This window comes from Chenopodium album, chromosome 16, assembly GCF_948465745.1.
Source record: "Chenopodium album chromosome 16, dcCheAlbu1.1, whole genome shotgun sequence".
NCBI classification, from domain to species: Eukaryota; Viridiplantae; Streptophyta; class Magnoliopsida; order Caryophyllales; family Amaranthaceae; genus Chenopodium; species Chenopodium album.
Genome location: NC_137849.1, coordinates 9,124,257 through 9,145,556, shown reverse-complemented (window position 1 = coordinate 9,145,556; position 21,300 = coordinate 9,124,257). Strand labels below are relative to the sequence as shown.

The window sequence follows — 21,300 nt, the reverse complement described above, 5'->3', positions numbered from 1 at the left end:
AAAAGTATTAGAAATCCGTGGTTTTTCAAATAATGCTAAAAGAACAAAGGACCTATTTTATTTGCAAATTGGAACAGATAAGGGCAAGAAAGCACACGTCTTAAATTTATTTATGTGATAAAGTCAGGTAAAAAAATACGTTCAGTGATGCGCAGAGAGAGAGAGCTTGACAAACAGAAAGATGATTTTTAAAACAGATTGCGCAATTTTCTAAAATAAATTGAAGAGAAATTCTCAATCAAAATCCAAAACCTCAAATTTTGCCACCATGTATGACCTTACCCTATCAGCAATTCAGCATCAGAACTTGACTAACAGACGGGGAACAAAGAGCAACAGCAAATAACAACGAAAATAACTAACTTCTTATGAAATAAGCAAATACAATGTTACATCAGGAAAATCGGGAATAATATAAATGAATCACCAACCGCAATGAAGAGAAATCTTTAGGGGATGAAAAAGCATCCTAAAAACAAAACAAGGTACTGTATTAAAAAAAAAAAAAAAAAAAAAAAAAAAAAAAAAAAAAAAAAAAAAGCAAGAAATTGCGCCTTATATGGCCTCTAGAGCTTGAAGCATATCTGCCTTCAAATCCTCAAAGTCCTCAACTCCAAAACTGAATCGAATCAAGTTGTCTGAGATACCATATGCTAGCCTCTCAGACTGACTAAGATCCCTGTTTTAAGAATACATGCAGGGAGATGGTCAATCAATCAACCAAACAATGCAAATCGACCTCCACAATCATATAAAATTGACATGGTTAACTTATCATGTACTCCGAATATGCTTAATATGCTGCGAACATATACTCTTCCACATAATGACAACAACCTAAGAGGGTACTAACAGTTAAGTATACATCCCTAAATTATTAAGGATAGTTGGTTCTAGATGCAAATAATAAATTTGCCCCAAATAAAGACAATGGAATAAGGGGGGAAAAAAAGCTACTTTGGTCCCTTTTGTAGAAATATGCTTTTGCAACTATATTCTGCTTCAATTAAATTCAATCCATCAAATCTTTCCAAATCTCGAAAAATATATTTAAATAAGGAAAATAGCAGCTTTTGAACATATAATTGACATTGAAACACTGGTGTCGACTTATATAAAATCACAGCAACAAGGTGGTCCAAGGCCTAAGTGGAGGGACACATCAGCGTGTAACTACTTATAATGACACAAGTAGGACTAAATCCTAAGAATACCACACAACAGGCTATCAATTTTTAGTGATTTCTCTTCAACTTGACAACTTTCGAGCAATTGGCAATCTAGTAGTCTTAGGAAAATGATAACATGACATATCAACTCCTCTTTATTCTGGTCCGTTACTTTCCAAGAAAAAAAAAACGTAAAGAAAAGGCATACGTACCAGTAAGACATGATTGCAGGCTGATCGACAATGCTTTCACAGCCTCCAAATGACGGAGCGATATAAGCAATCTTCAATGCATCAACAAATTTAATTGTGTCATTCAGATCACCATCAATCTGCAATATAAAAGATAGAATGTTATTTCAAACTCAGATGTAGCTGCAATGAGGGCAACAGTGCAGGAACAAATTTGCCAAATATCAATAACCAGGCGGAACTGAACCACTCACCTCAAAACTAACCACTCCACCAAAACCAGTCATTTGCCTTTTAGCCAGCTCATGCTCAGGGTGACTAGGAAGGCCTGGATAATAAACACGCTTCACCTGCCAATATTGTCTAGTTAGTTCTGAACCTCTCAAAAGAATTTCAGAAACCTATCATGGAAGTGATGAACATCAATTCACCACAAACAAATACAGCACAGGCATAGATGACAATAAAATATTAAATAGTATACATGCCTATACTTGATTATCTTTAGAGGGCAATAGCCCCATATTTAATGCTGCCACAATACTAGTTTAGGTACTTAACATGCAAAAATCAATAGTCCATACAGTAAGAACAAGAGACTAGCAAGTTTCTACCATGAATACGCAAAACAGTTTGAGGAAGTGTTAATGATATGCTCGCATGTTGAACCAAAGGTCTACAACATAAGCAAGCTGATGATGTTATTCTACACCCCATCCTTCTTTCAACACAGCCAGAATAAAGAAAGGACCCTTCTGCCCAATTGATCTATGCCATAGTTCTAGTATTTCTATCAATCAATTTCAAGAGAGGTAAGTGGTCAAAGTTCAACCTCAAAAACATGGGAGCCTTGTATTATCTACTAGAGAAAGAAGCGGTGATCAGTATAAGACTCTTGTCAATAAAGGGTCTGATGAAAACTAGCCTCCCTCAATTTACCATAATAAGATGGCAAATTTTTTGGTAAGCAAAAGCTTCTATGAGTAATTTTTACCAAGGTATCCTACACAACCTCGTGAAGAAAAGATGTTGCATACAAAAACAATTGTCTGTAAGATAAGTTGTAACATAACACATTAATATAAATATGGGGTGGGGGGTGTTGGGGGGGGGGGGTGAAACACACCTAAAGCTATACAGGAGACCAAGAGCACACAAGGTTCCACCTGATAAAGTCGCGTAACCAAAACAATAAACCAACTTAATTACCTTAGGATGTGCCTCTAAAACTTCGGCCATCCTCATTGCGGTAGTATTCTGCTGCTGTACACGAAGATGTAAAGTCTTCATACCACGAATGATCATGTATGCGGCATTCTGGACAAAAGTAATTCCAAACCATGAGAACTGAAGGGTGGCAGAGCCCAACAAATTTAATTCATAATAGGTAATAATTATGATAAAATTTACTCTCAGTGTGCACATCCACTGACTTCCAATATGATAGGCTTAAGAAAGTCAAAAGCTACAATAATACAAGAAATAAAAAAAGCATGCATCTCACATAACCATGAATAACAAGAGCTAAAAAAGAAAAGTAAAAATTTCCAGCAAAGATACTTACTGGGTTAAGAGTCCCACCAAGAATGTGATGCATATTGCGTATTGCAGATATCAATTTTAGTGAGCCACTGATGCAACCACCAAGCACCTACAAAAATTCACATTTCAAATGTATATATCAGAAACAGAATCTAAAGCACCAATTTTCTATATGATCAAATCCAAAGTAAGAGTCGACTTACATCATTATGTCCCCCAATGAATTTTGTCATTGAGTGCACAACAAGATCTGCTCCCAGAGCTAGGGCCTTCTGGTTAAGCGGGCTGGCAAATGTTCCATCAATGCAGACCAAAGTTCCTTTCTTGTGGCAAAGATCTGATACCAGCTTAATGTCAACACATCTAAGAAATGGATTGGTCGGAGACTCTGTGAAGAAAAGAGTAACCTGCCAAACACCATATCATGTTGTTAAATTTTTCATCTCTTGAACTACATACTTCGACCCCTAATTTAGTAGTATCCGACTTTAACACGATTCACATACTTCGACCATCAGTGGTTATATTCATTACATCTTGTTAGATTTGTCTAACGTCCAACATCAACGTTTCATAATTTTTACGCATTGACAATGTCAATGACATTTTAAAATACCAAGGGCCAAAGTAGTGTTTTAAAAAATGTGCAGTGTCAAAATTGAACAGCTAAAAAATATACAGAGGATGTATTGGAGGAAAACAAAGAAAAAAGAAAAAAATTAGAAGGCCAAAAGTAGTCTTCCCTGATTACTACTTACATTATTCTGATCCAATGCAGACTTCAGGCCTTCAACATCAGCAGGGTCAATGACGGTTGCCTACAGTTAGAGGAAACAAAAAAAAAAAAAAAAAAAAAAAAAAGCACGCAATGAGAATCATTAAAACCTCATCTACTAACAACACAATATACAAATCAGCAGCTAGGATACTTGGTTTTGAAATAGATAAAAAAAAAAATGACAATCAAGAGACGGCCCTTAATTTCATACAGATTGACAGTATTAGTTTCAGTGAAAATTATAAAAATGTAAAAAGCACATCATCTCACATGATCTAGAAACATATCGAATGACATTCTGGGCAAGCTTATACTTTAAACCACTTGAATGGTTGAGCCCCATTTTTATATAATTAAAAGTTAAAACATATCATTCTACTTAAAGATCGTCTACTGGTATTCTCCCACATCATACGAACCTCTAAAATGCCAAGTAGAAATGAGCAAGACATGACAAAAGATCACATTTGATTTACAATAAAATACCAAGTAATTAAGATTCTTCCACAAAAAAAAAAAAAAAAAAAAAAAAATACGGAGAAAATTATTTACATATATACGGATGGCATAAATTTACCTTGATTCCCATTTTTGGGAGGAAATTCTCAATAAACATTCTGGTCTTGCGGTAGCAATCAGTAGTAGTCACAATATGACCTCCAGCAGGAACCAGAGCCAACATCATGACAATACTTGCACACATTCCAGATGCCAATAACATTGTTGATTCAGCTCCTTCAAGTGCACTGTCATGTCATAAACAATAAGATTGACATTCTACAAACTAAATAAGCAAGGATATTAAAAACAACTCAGTGGATTGATAAAAAGACAAACCTAAGCTTCTCTTCCAAAACCTGTGATGTAGGATTACCATACCGGCCATACTCAAAACTTGTTTGACGCCCCTCCTACATAGCGAGATAACTGATGTAAAATACAAATGAACCCAAATAAACTATTGCAGCATACCCCAAAAAAGATCACTCTTTCACAATACCTAAATCCGAACCAATCAGAACTATTCTCCCAACAAAAAACCAGTAATGTATCAACCAAACAACTGGAACAATGAAAGCCAAAGATTAATACCTTGAAATCAAGAAGATCAGCAGTTTTCTTAAAGAAGTATGCAGAGGTGTTAACTACTGGAGTAGTAATTGCATCAGTAACTATGCCGCGCCCTAATCGTTCGCCTGCACGACATCAACACTTCAGCTAGCCACACACAATATAATTGCAACAAAACTAAACTCAATTCCTCACATCATTTATCATTCTGTTTATTGCTTCCTTATTTCGACACGAATAAAATTGGCGCGGGTTGATCTAAAACCCGAAACACCAAAACCCTAACGTTAATCAACAAGAGATCTACAACATCAATTAGCAAGTATGAACATACTCATTAATCAAAAATGTTTATTTTTTATTCATTTATAGAAACATCAAATATTATTTTCACAAATAAAGTATAATCCAAATTAGAAATATCTCTCTCTCTCTCTCTCTCTCTCTCTCTCTCTCTCTCTCTCTATATATATATATATATATATATATATATATATATATATATATATATATATATATATATATATATTTAAAAAAAAAAAAAAAAAAAAAAAAAAAAAAAAAAAAACCCAAACATGATTGAATAAATTAAGGAATTATACCAGCATGAATAGCAAGACTTCCATCAGAGCTCAAAAAATCGTAAGAAGAAAACTCTACACCACCATCACCATCACTGTTAGTTTTACAATCACCAAGTACATCAACAACATCATCAACCTCCGACGAATCATTCACGATTTCGACGGTGGCGATGGCAGCGGCGTCGACGGCAGTAGCCGCCGGAACACCGCTAAAATCACCCTCTTTGTTCGACCATGAGGCCGCAACAATTTGTGCAACACCGATGTTGCTGCAGTTCCGGCGAGCCTTGGTGCTCAACTGCCGAACAAAGTTCGGAGGAAACCGCAAGATCATCGAAGAAAGCCCGCTAGTACCGGGAAACGAACTCCCGCCAATTCCGGCAAAAGTCCGGCGGTATTTACCGGCGTTTGAGGAAGGGATGTCGGGTTTCAAGGTAGCGGAGAATTCAGGCTCAGAGCGGCACTCAAATGGGGGGAAAACCCTAGCGTAGCAGCTGCTGGAAACCGCCATTGAAGGAGATTGAAGGTTTTTTTTTAGGGTTTTTCTCTCTCCTCGAGATTTGTGTTGGTGGTGTGTGTAGTTTGGGTGAGTTATCAGAGTTCCGTCCTCCGGAAAATGTGACGGAAATCTCAAAATGGAGAGTTGATTTTCAAATATAAAGGGGGTGGTATTGGTTGGTGGGGAAGCATTTGGCCTAAACTTAACTATGGTTAGTTGGAGAGAGAAGGTTTTAACTAAGGTTTTTTTTTAAAAAAATAAAAATAAAAAAATAATTGGGTTTTTAATAAAAAAAAGAGTTCCTATTTTCGTTGGAACTTGGATAATTTTATTTAATATTTTTAATTTTAATTTGGAAAAAGTGCAAAAAATTATACTACATCCGTTAACCATTATCTGCAACTTTTACCATTTTTGGCCGCTTAACATTATATACAACCAATTTTTTTTTTCCATTTTTAGTGAAAAAAAGAGGAAAATGACCAAAATGCCCTTTAATAAAAATATAAGACAGCAATGATGTTTACTAATCCGAATTGCTTAAGTTAATCAGTTTTTTAGATTTCCTTAACCATTCCCACCAATTTTCCCATATAATCCCACCATCTCAACTACTAACATTAATTTAGATCCCCAACTACTCAAATTAAATGGAAGAACACTCTAGGGTTCTTCATCTTCTTTTAAACCAGTTCATCTTCTCAACAGTTCTCTCTCCTCTTCTTGTTTCTGGGTTCATCTCTCTCTCCTCTTTTCTGGGTTTCGACACTCTCCTTCCTCTTTTCTGGGTTCATCTCCCAGATCTGTCACTTGTGCTCTCTCTCTTTGATTCTGTCAAATTGAGGGTTGATTCCTCTTTAAAATTGAGTCCCTTTAACAATGGTTAACCTAGAGCCACTTCACGATGCCTTCTTTGCGACTGATGTTGAAGAGGAAGGTGATATTATTCAGATGCTGATTCACTCCTTCAACACTGACTCTCCTTGGCCTCGTAGGATGTACGAAGCTGGGGAAAGGGGTCCATTTATAAGCGAATACACCTGGAATGTCCTTGGGGAAGTCCTCCAGTCCATTGATGACATTAAAGAAGGTAGGAGGGAGGAAATCAGGCGACGGGGCAAGAGGGCGCTTGATTTCAGCAAGGAACCCAATTTCTGGTAAGGGTGAGGGTTCTTCTGCTCCGAAGAAGCCCAGATCTGATGTTGCTAAGGCACCCCCTACCATAATCAGATCTAGGCGTCGCGCGGCCTTGGTTGCTCGAAGCAAAATTCGTGGGGCTAAGATTGAAGAAGTTATTGAGATTTCTAATGATGAAAACCCTATCCAAGCTGCTGTTGAGATTAATGTTCCTCCTGGTGTGGTGGCCCTGGATTTCGGTGGTGGTGGTGAGCACCAAAACATGGTTGGTGTTCATGGGGTTGCAGCTGCCGCAGATCCAAATGATGGAGTCCTTGATGCTAAGGATACAGAGGATAGGTTGGGAGTTGTTCTTTCCCCAACTGAATGAAGCATTCAGTAACGCCTTCTAACCCTAAATTTTTTTTAATCGTTTTGTTTATGAGTCCCTAAGTTATTATTGACTGATGTTGGATATGATTGGTGATGAAAGTTATTTTGGTTGTTGTGGGGATGATTTGTGATTTGTGTCCTTGTTTTGATCTGATGGGTTGTTGCATGCTTCTGATTTGTGTCCATCTTTTGATGTTATGGTTGTTGTATTCCTTTGTTGATGTTGTTGTTCTGTTTGGGACCCTTTGTTGATGTTGTTGTTTTGGATTGAAGGGAAATGTGATTGATGAATGATGATACATGTTTGAGGCTACTGATCTGTGATCCATGTCTGCCTTAATCTCAATGACCTGTTTGTGAGAGAACATTTGAGTCCCTGTTTTGAACTTGTGGATTATCGCTTGTTGCTGTTTCTGTTACATGTTGATGATACAAGTTGTTGCCCTGGATTGATGTTGTTGTGTGTCTGTCATTTTCAAATGATGAAGGGACTCATTTGATCCACTTTTGTTAAGTGTATTTAGCTCTAAATTTTCTTTACTAAGATTTGTTGTTAAGGAAATCACTTGAACATATATAAGGTGTTGAAAAAAAAAACATTAATCCTTCTGATGGAAATAGGGTTGCCTTTCTTGAAATTTGAGCAGTGGAACACTTGAATGAGACTATAAATAAGTCCCATTTGTTAAACAAAAGCTTGATTTTCATTCATTTAGTTCCATTACAAAAGCTGATTCATTTAAGCTTCTACACACAACTTATGTTCTTACATGACTGCCCTACACAATCTTCTCTTCCTAATAACCAAAATACACATAACCACCAAAAAGATAAGCAAAAACATACATCTACAACCTATATATGTACTTAGGTTTGCTTACACAAAATACTTAGGTTTGCTTACACAAAATAATGTGGTTTGGTGTGGCAGTCTATGTGTTCATCTTTTGTTATGCCTGCTTGTCCTTCTAATCAGCATCTACCTGCATATGTGTCTTCATCTTCTGGTTGGTTGACTGCCCTGAACAAAGTGTTGAGATGTTCCACTGCTTGATGAATAATGTCCCTCCTCACCTCTATCTATTCTGGAAGATTTCCTTGGTTCTCTAACCTGTTTTTGCCCATATGTGGTGGGGGGTAGTTATTGCCTCCATTCTTAATCATTATCTCAGTCATGCATTTCTGCAAAGTGATCCATGTATTCCTATTGACTTTAGGATCAAACACAGCATAAGCCTCATTGACCTTCTCAATCAATTCATCCAAATTGTTTGGAAAAGATTGATATTGGATGGATTGGATTGAGGTAAACAGCCCTAGATCAAGCACATTGAGATCAGGGGACTGTGGTGGCTGAAAAACCATCTGAATGTTGAACCCATCTGATGTGCATGCTTCTTGAAACTCTGCATCTGTTGGGATTTGGTGTGGCCTTGCATTATCCCATTGTATAAACACATTCTTAGGTAAGCTGGGATGCCACATGCTTTTGATTGCTGGGATAACATGTTCCAGCAACATTTTCCTTGTCACTTCCTTGGTGACACTCTCTATTGCCTTGGTCTCCATTGTCCCTGCTACTCTGTTCTTACTTGACTTAACTGCTCTTTTTTTGAATACAAAAGGGAAATTGCCATATTTACCATCCTGTAGTAAGTTTTTGTTAGCATCATACTACAGGGGTTTACATGGCTTTGATTTTGAACCTTCCGGACTATTGGCACCTGTATGGGTTTTCCTCTTTTTAGCAGCAAGTAAAACTTCCTTGTTTCTGGGTTCAACCAGAACCACTTCTCATCAATATGAATGGCATCTTGCATGTTCACAAATTTGGGTCCCCTTGTGCTTGAATAGGGTTAACATGAGCTAAAGCCCATTTTAACCTTGCAACCTTATGATTTGAAGTAAGTGCTGGTCTGTTGTTGCTTGTGTGAGTTCTAAGTCTGCCTCTTTTCTTCAAATTGTGTATAGTGACATGTGAAATCTTTAGATCTGCTGCATAGCTTCTCTCTGTTGTTCTCTTGTACAAAGGCACTAATTGGAGAAATTCATCTCAGAATTCCATTGGTTTGCGTCCACATGTCCCCAACTTCTTGTTTTTGACATCAATCACATTTCCCTATGACATCTGCTTGGTTAGATCATCAAATACTCTTGTAATTGTTGATTTATGGACTTGAAATCTTAAGGCCAGTTGAGCCTTGAGTCCCCTTTGCAGCTGACCATCATGCATTTGCAGTAACATTTCATCAATGATTTCTCTTTTTTTTTTTTCCAAAGTCAGTTGTTTTCTTGATGTTGTTCTTGCCTGTTGAGATGCATTTGTGTCTTCATTGTTCTCTGTCTGATGTTGCTGCTGGTTGTTTTCTTCCTCATTTTCAGAATCAAGGTCTGAAAACTCAAAAGCATTCTCATCTTCTTCATCCATAAGTAGTTGATCAATTCCATAGAATTGGTCATCATAATCATATTGATCATCCATTGTTTTTTTTTGGAACACTGACTGCTTGTTTTTGAATTTCAGAGTGTAAGAGAGGAGAAAAGGTGGTAGCTGAAGTCGTTTTTTTGGTGCTGGTGAAGCTGCCACGATTTTGTAAAAAGGGTTGAAGAAAGAAGATCAAGATGACTTAATGTAAGTAGCACTAATTTAGATTAGGGGTAGTTTTTGGGTAAATATGGGCTGATGATGTGTAATTAGTGCTAACTTAATTTTTTGGGAAACATATTTACATTGTGTTCTGTAGTAATGGTGAAGTATGACAATGGTGACAAACATTAAATGTGTTGGCTGGTATTTATAAGCCACTAAAAATTAAATGGAAAAATTAAAGTCTCCCTAGGAGGGAAAATATTTGGCTAAATTTTCAAATTTTGGCCAAAAACATAGGAGGGAAAAACGTTCCCCTCCAAAATTGGATTTCCAGCCAAAAAAAACAAGTGGGCAAGTCCTACTTTCTCTCTCCTCTTTGTTTTAATTACTCTTCCTAAAATTTCTTAAAAAAACATTACCAAATTTTGCCTAGGAGTCCGTGAAGGGCTCCAAAGTTGCAGATAATGGTTAATGGAGGTAGTATAACTTTTAACAAATTCTTTTTTAATAATACAACCTTTTGATTGTACCCTAATATTACTAAGGCCCTGTTCTCATTAGATTATTTTCAATTCAATTCAGTCCAGTTCAGTTCAGCTCTAATAATTTCAGTTCAGCTCCTAATTTCCTTCTCTCATAAAATATTCATTTAAGTTCATTTCAATTCAGTTCAGTACAGTTCAACTCATTTCAGTAAATGAAAACAGTCCCTAACTTTGACCCCCATCTATTTTTAACAGCCATTTTTACGAGGAACCTGTTTTGAGAAATGAAATGATGACATGGCAGTTAAAATGATGACATGTCATTAATCGTTGGACAGGGTACTTGAAATGTCCTTTTTTTTTATTATAAAAACCCTTTTCTTCCCCTGTTCTTCTATCTTCTTCCCCAAATTCACACCTCTTCTTGAATTTTCACTCTGAATTATCTTCAAAAAATTCTCTCTTCCTTCTCTTATTATTAATTTTCAATTTTTATTATGTTTGGGAGGAGACAATCATCTCAGTCTGGCAGATCTACGAGTTTAAGTAATTCTAGGAGGGAGGTTCGCCCCAAGATTAAGTGTTCTTGTGGGAACGATGCAATTGTGAGGACTGTTAAAAATGGTCCAAATATGGGAAAGATGTTTTACAGATTTCCATTGTGGCCTGTAAGTAATTTCAGTTTGGGTGGTTGATTATTTCTCAAGTGTTTCGCACATATCCTAGCTATATTTTTTTTTTTTTTTTTTTTTTTACAGGGTACTCAATCATGTGAGATGTTCAAGTGGTTAAATACAAGTAATTGCATGGAGGACATGCAAATGAAGATCTTTGAGAAGGACACAATTATTTGTGAGATGGAAGTGGAGCAAAAAATCAGGGATGAGATGATCAAGAAGTTGCAGTCAAAGAGGAACAAATGTGAAGAGAATGTTGCTGAGATGAAGAGTGAAATTAGTGAATTAAGGAAGCAGTTAAAGAAAAGCTTAGGGAATGAAAAAAGATCTATGCTTTGTTGTTGTTCTCTTGGCTTGTTTTTGGTGTTGTTCTAATTTATTTAAAGTGATTAATGTAACAGTAGTGGAAATGGGTTATGTTGCAAATTATTGAATGCTCTTTATTTGAACAACAACAGTATAATTACGAATAAAGTCATTCCATACATAATCATGACTGTCAAAATACGATGTTGATTAATGTTTGCGAAAATTAGTTCAAAAGAGAAGACTAAGTACATTAAGTTTGCTGATTAAACACATATGTCCCAAACAAAAAGGCTTATGCTAACGTAATAAATGTTCAGAAACCATCACAACAATGATCAAAAATCAAAAGGCCGAAGTTGTTGTTACGTACTAAGTAAGTTGGTGTCCTGTTGAAGCTTGACTTGACTGTGTACCCATGTCTGCATCATCTGCCAGCATCCTCCTTAGTATTCTCCCTCATGTGTTTGGTCCCTAGGATCATAATACATGAATATTGTTAACACTTAGGATAATTAGATACAAAACAAAAGATGTGGGTTCAAATTAGCATATCTATGACATTGGACCAAAAAGGACCCCAACCCCAACTGGTACAGAAGTACCCCTTTGACTGCTCCCACCTCTACCTCCCAATATAAGCCTTCCACCTCTTCCTAGCTGAGCTGGCTGAGCTGTTGATGAATGATGCTTAGTTTGGGCTACTAATGTAGATGTGTTTGGTGCAGATGGAGTTGGTGCTAATTGGCAGAGCACACTATCTCAAAAATAGACAAAGTTATACAACTTATAAAAAATTATTGGGTAGCCAAGATACAATCTAGGCCCCCACTCCTCTAACTATAGCAAAGCCTATCATAGTGAAAATATGAGTAGCAGCACGCGCCCCAATGTCTTGAGTCGTCGAGAAATTCTGAACATACTTATGAACGCAGCAGCCTCCTTCTTTAATTCCCCAAGTGAAGAAAAGGAAAAAGGATGAAAACCACATCCAATTACCCGCCTACTAGATTCATACTTGACTAACTTTTGACGAGTCGCATCAGTCGCAACTCGTCCGGGAACAAAGTCAGATAACCTAGATTGTGTCAAAGGAGATGATCCTGTCAAGTCAACACAAACATCACGACCACAATCCCAAGAATAAAGTAACACGTCTGCAGGTCTCAGGGCCCCATCGTTCCCTCCAAACAACCCAATATCAACCTCTTTTTCTTGTTGAAATCCCATATCAATAACAAATATCAATAAGGGTATTCCGAACAATATTATTATTACTATTCATGTTTTAAAAACTTTATTTACATGTTCACAACATTATTTGTTAATAAAGACCAGTATTTGAAAATTACGATAAATAAGATAATTAATGACAACCGATTTAAGATCCCATTAATTCTATTGTTTAATCAAGTGATCATGATTTAATAATTTTACATGTACATTAATATTCAACCGACTTAGCATTATCTAGTTTTGAATTTTAAGCGAAATAAATATAAGTTTGTATAACTTTTCTATATTACAATTAATACATGTCGCAATAAGAACTGAGTAGAGGCCAATACGGGGTGAAAAGTCTTCTTGATATCATTTTGTACCATCATACTCAAACCATGTTGTGTTTCATTATCATATGAAGTTAGCTATCTCATGGATTGTGAATAGGTTGTAACCTTTATGGATCAAAATGTTATTGCCTTCATATTTGTCCTTATTGTGGATGCTATTTTTTTGTTATCCTTTTCGTTAATAAATCATGAACAGTTTACAAGTTTTTTTAAAAAACTTATTGGTGGCTCCCTATTTTGTTCTCTTGTCCTTATCAGTGTAATGTTAATTTCACATATTCCTACGATTGTCAAGCATATTCACACATGATAAGATAAATCAACTCCTACGATGTCTACTTCCCTACACCTCTCTCTCTCCCCAAGATACTTACTTCTTCCATTTCTTACATATAGATGCATCATATTGACTTTAGGCTCTATCCCTAAAGTAAATTTAACCTAGTTTTATTACCAATATATAAAAATAAATTTCGTTATTTTAATTTTTGATGAGTTAAACTATCTCAATATGTTTTTCAAAATATATTGATTTTTTTAATTTAATTAATGCAAGATTATTGTCCATGGTGTATAGGACACAACCAAAATAACTCTCGGTACAACATACTACAGATTTGTAGATCGTTGGGAGGTGTCGTATAATGAATGTTATTGATACTACGTACTCCTTACCATTTTTTTTTACTGTGGTGACCCTGTTGATCTTGGCTTGCTTCTTTATTCTTGGCTACTGGTGAAGGATTTATGTCTTCGTCATGTGCAATTACTAGATATATAAATGGATCAAATTATGGAGATAATTAAGTTCGTTCATTTGGGTCGTCGTTATATCATAACTAGAGGTACTAACGATCTTTGGGCTAGTAAAATAGGCCAAAGCCTAATTAGACAGATCCTATAAGGTCACACAAAAGGCCTAGATCGAGCACGAGAGGACGAGGCCCATGATGGGCCTCATACCCTAGTATGGCCGGCCATATGGAGGAATAAGGAGGGTTTTGGGCTTCGTGACTTAGTCTAATTATAATGGGATTGTAAATAGACTAAGTGCCTAGGGTTTTTAGTAGTGCAATTGAGTGATCAGTTTGATCAAACCCTAATTAGCAAACACGAGACCAAACCCCTCTCATACTCCTCTCTTTCACAGCTCTCTCCTCCTCCCTCGGCGCCAGTGTGGTGGTTCGTGGTGGTCTGTTCAGTCCATTAAAGGTGGTGATCGCGATTTTCCTCTTTCACTCGACCAATCTAGTATTGGTGGACGGCTCGTTCGAATCCCATGGACTAAGTAGAGGAGCAACGCTTGGGGCTCAATTCTCTCCTTGATTTTCCTGTCGAATAGCTATGTGGAATTCACACTTCAAAGGTATGATTATGTGTCTTGTGTTTTATGCATGCGATCTTAAGATTAGGTGCTTTATGAATATGATTCATGTTTTCCGCTTTATAGTACCTATAAACTCCTACAACTAGCTGGTCATTTAATTGCAAATTAATGGTAAAAAAAATCCTTCTTCCTTTTTATATCGCGTCTTAGAAGGGCTGCTCGGACGAAGAAGGTAAGGGATAGAGTTCAAGTGAGACATTAATGATCAATGTAATGCATTGAAAAATATATCTAGTCAATATGATTCATCTATTAAGAAACAAAGGAAGTGTATACTAAGAACCACAACAGTACTACTAGTACTCTGTTGAGTGTCATTTATGACACAAATTAGGAAAATTTGTTAATTACTTCATGTACTTTGGTTTAAGAGTCTAACAAAAGGAATGTGAGTGTGTTATTAAGAAGAGTATCATCTTCGGAAAGGTTGAGATTATTGGAGAAGGCATATGATGATTTGAATTTAGCAAAATAGATAGAATTAAAAAAAAAACAAGGAGATAAGGACACTACTAGAAAACAGGCCATTTCCGACGGACAAGTTTTTCCGTCGGAAAAGTCAAACTTTTGACGGATATTTATTCCGTCGAAAATTTCCGACGGAATTTAAATCAGTCGGAATATATGTACCTTCCGACTGATTTTCCATCGGAAATTACAATTTCCGACGGATTTAAAATCCCTTGGAAATTTCCGACAGAATTTCCGTCGGAATATATATTTAAAAAAAGCTTTTGAAATAAAACCCTAAACACACAACTCCTTATTCCGCCCCTTTCTCCTTCTTTTATCCCTCCTCCTTTTCTTCATCTTTCCCCATCTTTCTCATACAACCTCTCCTTCTCTCTCCTCTTCCTTCTCTCTCGTTTTCCTTCGCTCTCCTCTTCTCTGTACTCTTCTTCTTCGATCTCTTTCTCTCTTTTCTTTCATCTTCTCAATCTAACCACCACAAACGCCACACTTACCATTTACCACCGATCTTCTTCTCTTCTTTTTCTTCTATCTTCTTTAAATTCTCACGCATCTCTTCGTTTCTTCTCTCTTATTTCTCTTTGTTCTTGCTTTATCAAAAAATTCAATATTGTTTGTTAATTTCGACCATGGAATCTAGGGTTTTGATTTTTAAAAAAAACTACAAGTTTTTCATGTCAAATTCAACCCTAAAAACTCTAGATCTAGTGTTTTTACGGTCGAATTTGACCTTTAAAACCAAAATTCAAGCCAATGTTGGAGTTTTGATGGAATTCAAGGTAAGTTCTCTTTTTTATTTCTCTTATTTAAATTTTTAAGATTTTTTTTATTTTATTTTATGGTGATGTGTGGTTGAATTGCAGTGGTGGTGGGTGGTTTGTTTTCAGGGTAAAGTTTAGGGTGGGAGTGGGCCAGTTGTTTCGGGTGGATCTGGTTTGGGTGGGGGTTTTGGTGGGGCAGGGATGATGGTTTGGGTGGGGATGGGGGTCGTGGTGGGTGGGAATCTGGTTTGGGTTGGGGTTGGGGTTGGGGTTCTTGTGGATGGGGAGGTGGGTTACGGGTTTTGGTGGGTGGTGAGGTAGGTTAGTGTGGTGGGTAGGAATCTGGGTGGTTTACGCCTTTAGGGGTTTTGTTGAGGTGGCCTGGTTAGTGTGGTAGGTAGGAATCTGGGTTGTGGGTGGTGTTGGGCGTTTGAAGATGGTGTGGTGGTACGGGTTAGGGGGGCTGGTGGGGGTGGAGTTTTTTTTTTTTTTTTTTTGGAAACAATTTCCGACGGAATTTTTGTCGTAATTTTTCAACGGAATTTCCGTTGTAATTGTCTGACGAAATTGTGTTCGTCAGAAATTTCCGACGGATTTTTCTGGTGTCGGAAAATCTCTTCCGACGGATGAATTCCGTCGAAAAAGTGTTTTCGATGGAAATTCCGTCGAAAGGGACCGTTTATCCTACCAAACCTTTTCCTACAACCAGTTTCGACGGAAATTCCGTCGGAAACGGGTTTTTCGAATGATTTTAGGTTGTTTCCGACGGAAAAAAATTCCGTCGGAAATGGGATGTTTTCTAGTAGTGGGAAATGGCAAGATTGGAAAAAGTTATTTTAGGAATCTTGATGGTGAAGTGGATAAAATAGAAAAGTGGATATATCCAATGTGTTGAAAATCAAGGAAGCCCAATGTGAAACTAAACTTGAAGAGTGGCTTCATTAAAAGTGTTATGACAATGTAATTGAAGACACCTATTGTGGCAAAATGTGAAATATTGATCTTGCAAAACCTAAATATGGATTCTTCAGTTAAAGAAGGCAGAGTTCCACCCTTACGATTTCACAAAGTGATTATCAAGTCCATGGTTAAGGAGAACCTATCATGTTCAGAGGTGATTTACTATGGCCCGACCCGCTAACCTAGCCCAATTAGGACCGAAAAATTGGCAGGTTTGGACCGCAAATTTTTGCCAATTTTAAGATTGACCATGGTCCACCTTAATCTGTGTGCACCACCCCACCTAACGTCGTCATTTTAAATAATTTAATTTTTTTAGTTTTCCTTCCCTTATTCTTTTCACAGTTTCCTTTTTCATTCCACCTCCAATTTGTCTCTCAAACTCCATGTGCCTCCTTCCTCAAGATGAATTGTCAAATATAACTCAAGTAATTGTTTTCTAAATCTCATTATTTCCGGCATATAATAATTCTCTTTCAACAACTTGATTTAAAACCCAAATTTTTTGCGAATTGGCTATGGTTGAGCTTGAAATTAATGAGTTTCTACTAGATTTTCTAGTAATTCTCATTGATTTGGATGGATCTATTGATTCGTTGAAAATTTTGGAAACATATTGGAGTTTTGCATTTGATTTGATAAAATTAAATTGACGTGAAAGAAAGAGGAAGAGGACAGAGAAAGAATCAAATTAAAGCAGCTAGGCATATCAGGGATGCATACACAGAATTTCTCATTATATGTTGATTGTTTTTCATCTTTGAGAACAAAGATGATGGAGGTCCCTAAATTATGATTGTACAATACTTGTACAACAATTTTCTTAATGATGGGAATGTAAAGGAATTTCCTATCCTTTTTTTTTTTTTTTTTTTTAATCAATGCATGCACATGTGTCTTCCTACCATTTTGTTTTGTTTTTTTTTTGGAATGGCAATGTGTCTTCCTACCATTGCTTTATTTATAATGATAATTGTAGGGAATATTTCAAGCATCCCACACTTGAGCCCCACTGTGATCACGCACTTAAGCATGGTGGCGTCCATAGGGAAGGAATCTAGAGCAAAAGAGTCACCAACAAGTTTTAGGAACTTGTAAGCCATTCATGATCACAGAGATCGCTAACTCCATAGTGGTCTTAAACCATGACTGGATGTTTGAGGATGAAGGTACAAATCCAACCTAAAATAGATTGAACCTGCCCTAAACAGGCCTCTACTTTGTTCTTCTCATATTCATGTGCGCTTTCCAATTAACATATAATCATCCTAAACCTGTTTAATCTATGTTGGTTGATATTAATGCACAAACAAATCCATTATTGGCTACCACTTGAATTAAAATTATATTAGCCTAAACAAAATTATTAATTATCTTATTAAGCGTGATTTCAAGTACAAATTCTCTTTAAACCTGCAAGAAAGGGCATGATCAATCAATAACAATAGTATCATAAGCATTTGGTTACGGAGGTCTGTTTGGGGCATAACCACCCAACTGAAGCCTCAGAATTGGGTTTACTAATTAGGAGCTCCTGTAGTGACCTTTTAAGAGGGTAATGTGGGCAAATAATTACTATTTGCATTGTTTTCATTCTTAAATATCATAAAAACAATATTATTAGGAATAGTGGCATTGAATTACCTCATGAAAGTTTGAATTATGGAAATGTTAAGCATGAAACCGGTTAGAAATTCCGTCACATCCACTCTTGAAATGTATGCGATCGCATCCTCATCGTAGTGGAACAATGCCTTAGGTAAATTCACTTGAATATGTCTATCCCTAGGCAACTCACTAACACAGTTGTGAAAAAAAGTACATGCTTTTGAAAGCAACTTAAGGACATCGGCTTTTACCAGTGGAGTAGAAGAAGCTCTCGAACTCTTCTTCGACAAGTGTTCACCCTTTAACCCTTGTCCTTGTTCCATGTTCCTTGGAGGACCTTCTTCCTTGGATTTTGGCTTCTCCACCTTATTCCTTTTAGCGGACTGATTTTCCTTTGTAATCTAGTTACATAAAAGCACATGGTTATATTACAAGATATTATGGACATGTTTTAAATACAAGTAGTGTATACTTACCCCTCCTACCAACCTCACCCGATTACGTGGCCATTGCACAAAGCTACCGGTCGCATCACGCAGCTTAAAGAAATCATATTCCTCTCTAGGCACCAGTAGTGGTAAATCCTCAAACCTAGATACTATAGAATTGATCTCGACTGAGATATAGTGGGTGCTAGTATTAGACTTGAAAAGGACCTTGTCAAGAGGTTGTGCACTACCATACCCTACCAACTGCAACTCTCCATCCATTTTTTCCCCGGGGTGAAGAAGCTCACAAGGCGTCTCCTCCTACATATATGATTAGGAGTTTAGGACATAAATTATGAAATAACGAACGAAAGCCTAACAAAAGCAAATTTGATTCGCTACTTAAGTTTACCTTAACATTAGGGAAAGGTTCAGGTGTCGAATTTGCAATCTTCATTGACTCTGCATCCATAGGACTAGGAACCTGCAATAGTAAAACAATTAAGCATGCAAAAGACCTCGTTTGACCAAGTTCATATGACGTAATTTGAATGTAATGAAATTACCTCTCTCTCAAATAGTGGATCGTCCTCGACACCTCCTGGGTGACTACATGAGTCCACTGGGGTAATCGAGGGTAACGGCAAAATCGGCAAGTTCATGTGCTTCAGAATGGCATTGAATTGACTTTGCATCTTTTCTTGCATCTCTACGTGTATCTCCGCCTTGATTGATTCCTTTTCCTTCTCATCCATACGATGTGGCGAATTAACACTTGATCTACTTCTTCTTGATCTAGTGTATTCTGAACCCATCACCTTTTCCCACCCTAGTTGTTTCCCTCCAGAACCAATAACTCGCCCAGGTGGTATGGTTTTCCCAAAGCTAAGGTGAAAGGATCTTTTTCAATGCTTGGAGTGAGCTTGCCTTCAATCACTTCCAACGTATGCTCGAGCTGTAACAAAACAAAAAGTTACCAATTCTAAGTAAGATGTACTTTATATGAAAATATTGAATAATAAGGGTGTAATATTAGCATAGGTAGCATAGGTTGCTTACAAGTGCATCTGCTACTATTTTTGTATCCGGCTGCATGACATACTTGCCGGTTTTCTTGTCGATCCCATGCATAGCACACCACCAGTCAATTGCACGACATACCAAAGTTGTGATTGTGGAAGAAAGTGGTTTATCAGATGATGACATTTTGGATTTGGGGTATAAACCCTCTTTGATCCACTTTGGTCTACATTTCGCAAATGTCTTACAACCTATATGATGGCTATACAATTTCTTCCCAGCATTGATTCTAGCTTGTTTAGTTTTTTCCTATACATTAAGAAATGTTAGCATCATTCTTTGTAGTAAACCAAAATGAAGTACCCTACTCTTATTGATATATAAAACATACAAGTGCGGTTCTAGTTACTGATTTCGCCACAAACTTCTCCCAATCCTGCACCGTTATATGTGGATATAAATCCCACAGTTTTTTATCCGGTTCCTCCTCTCCTTCAGTAGCTTTCACATTTTTATTTGGTCTTCTCCGTTTTTTCTTATGGATCCATCTCGTTCTCAAGTAACTTTTGAAGTTTTTGAATCTCTCTTGTACAAAAGATTCAAAGCATTTTCTCTTGCCTGGCTCGTCAGGAATACTGAACACACTCTTTAAGAATGGAAAACGTCCACGTTAGGCAAGGCGAAAAAAAAAACTAAGAGATTCAGGCAGGTTCACCAACTCAGGTAGCAGCCAAGGCAGGTGCACCAGCCCAGGCAGCTGCAGCAGCCCAAGCTGCTGCCTAGGCAGCTGCACCAACCAAGATGCTGCCCAGACAGTTGTAGCAACTCAGGCAACAGCCCTGGCAGCTGCAGCAGCAGCAACCCAGGCAGCTGCAGCAGCAGCAACCCAGGCAGCTGCAGCAGTCCTTTGGGTATGCCTTGCAAACCTTGGGGCCGGTGCGGGTTAAGACTCATTCATGTACTCAAATGTAATGGGTATCTCGGCAAATTCATTTCACTTACCATTGTATCGTCCCAAAACGTTTGGAGCAACCCGTGAGGTATCTCGACCCACTCAAGTGTAATGGGTATTTTATGAGAAGTATGCCAATGAGACTGGAAAATTTGTTGCACCATTGGCCAGTAGGTTGACCTAACTCATCATACTCAAGCACCATGGAAACCCCGGGTTTCTTAAAAGCTTTTGTTGCACCCCTACCCTTTCTCGTCACCGGTGCCTTTACCCCCCCATCACCGGTGGTTTTCACTTGACTTTGCATCTGACTTTGTCCTTGTGAATCACCTACAAACTCGGAAATAACATTATCCTGAATAGGGGGGCCACATTCAGCTATAAACTCATATTCGCCAAGCCTACGTTGCAACTCGTCATGAGCTTGGTCTTCCGATTCGCCCAAATCTGCCTCCTTATTAATATCATACAACTCGTCATCAGAGTGAAAAGAACCACGGTCTTCATCATCCATATCCTCATCATAATGAAGGTTCTCATCACTACCCATGATATATACACACCTACCATCACAAGCAAAGCAAATTGTTAGTCATCAGTAAAGGCAATCAAAGGTGCAGCAGCGAAAAAGCCAAACACTTACCCAACATCTTTGTTTTCATAACAAATTCACATATAATCCACTTAACAATTCATATTAAGTGTATATTACATGTTTATAAGTTGAAAATGCTTAAAAGT

The 21,300-nt window shown here is 37.3% G+C and overlaps 1 protein-coding gene across 1 annotated transcript; it reads right to left on the bottom strand.

Annotated features, from left to right (window-relative positions):
• Positions 1 to 397: 397 nt before the first annotated feature.
• Positions 398 to 5,975, bottom strand: LOC145586212 (cystathionine gamma-synthase 1, chloroplastic-like). Its single transcript, XM_081642988.1, has 11 exons — positions 5,354 to 5,975; positions 4,773 to 4,876; positions 4,518 to 4,591; positions 4,258 to 4,426; positions 3,661 to 3,720; positions 3,106 to 3,309; positions 2,925 to 3,011; positions 2,570 to 2,677; positions 1,615 to 1,710; positions 1,382 to 1,500; positions 398 to 679 (listed from the first exon to the last, which is right to left on the bottom strand). Exons 1-11 carry the CDS (start codon positions 5,844 to 5,846, stop codon positions 556 to 558), a joined length of 1,638 nt encoding a protein of 545 aa, XP_081499114.1. The 5' UTR covers positions 5,847 to 5,975; the 3' UTR covers positions 398 to 555.
• Positions 5,976 to 21,300: the final 15,325 nt, after the last annotated feature.

Coding starts and splice junctions, on each gene's coding strand:
- LOC145586212 (XM_081642988.1), bottom strand. CDS start 5,846: ATGGCGGTTTCCAGCAGCTGCTACGCTAGGGTTTTCCCCCCATTTGAG. Junction 4,427..4,517: donor GTTTTGGAAGAGAAGCTTAG/GTTTGTCTTTTT, acceptor ATGACATGACAG/TGCACTTGAAGGAGCTGAAT. Junction 3,721..4,257: donor TCCCAAAAATGGGAATCAAG/GTAAATTTATGC, acceptor CTCTAACTGTAG/GCAACCGTCATTGACCCTGC.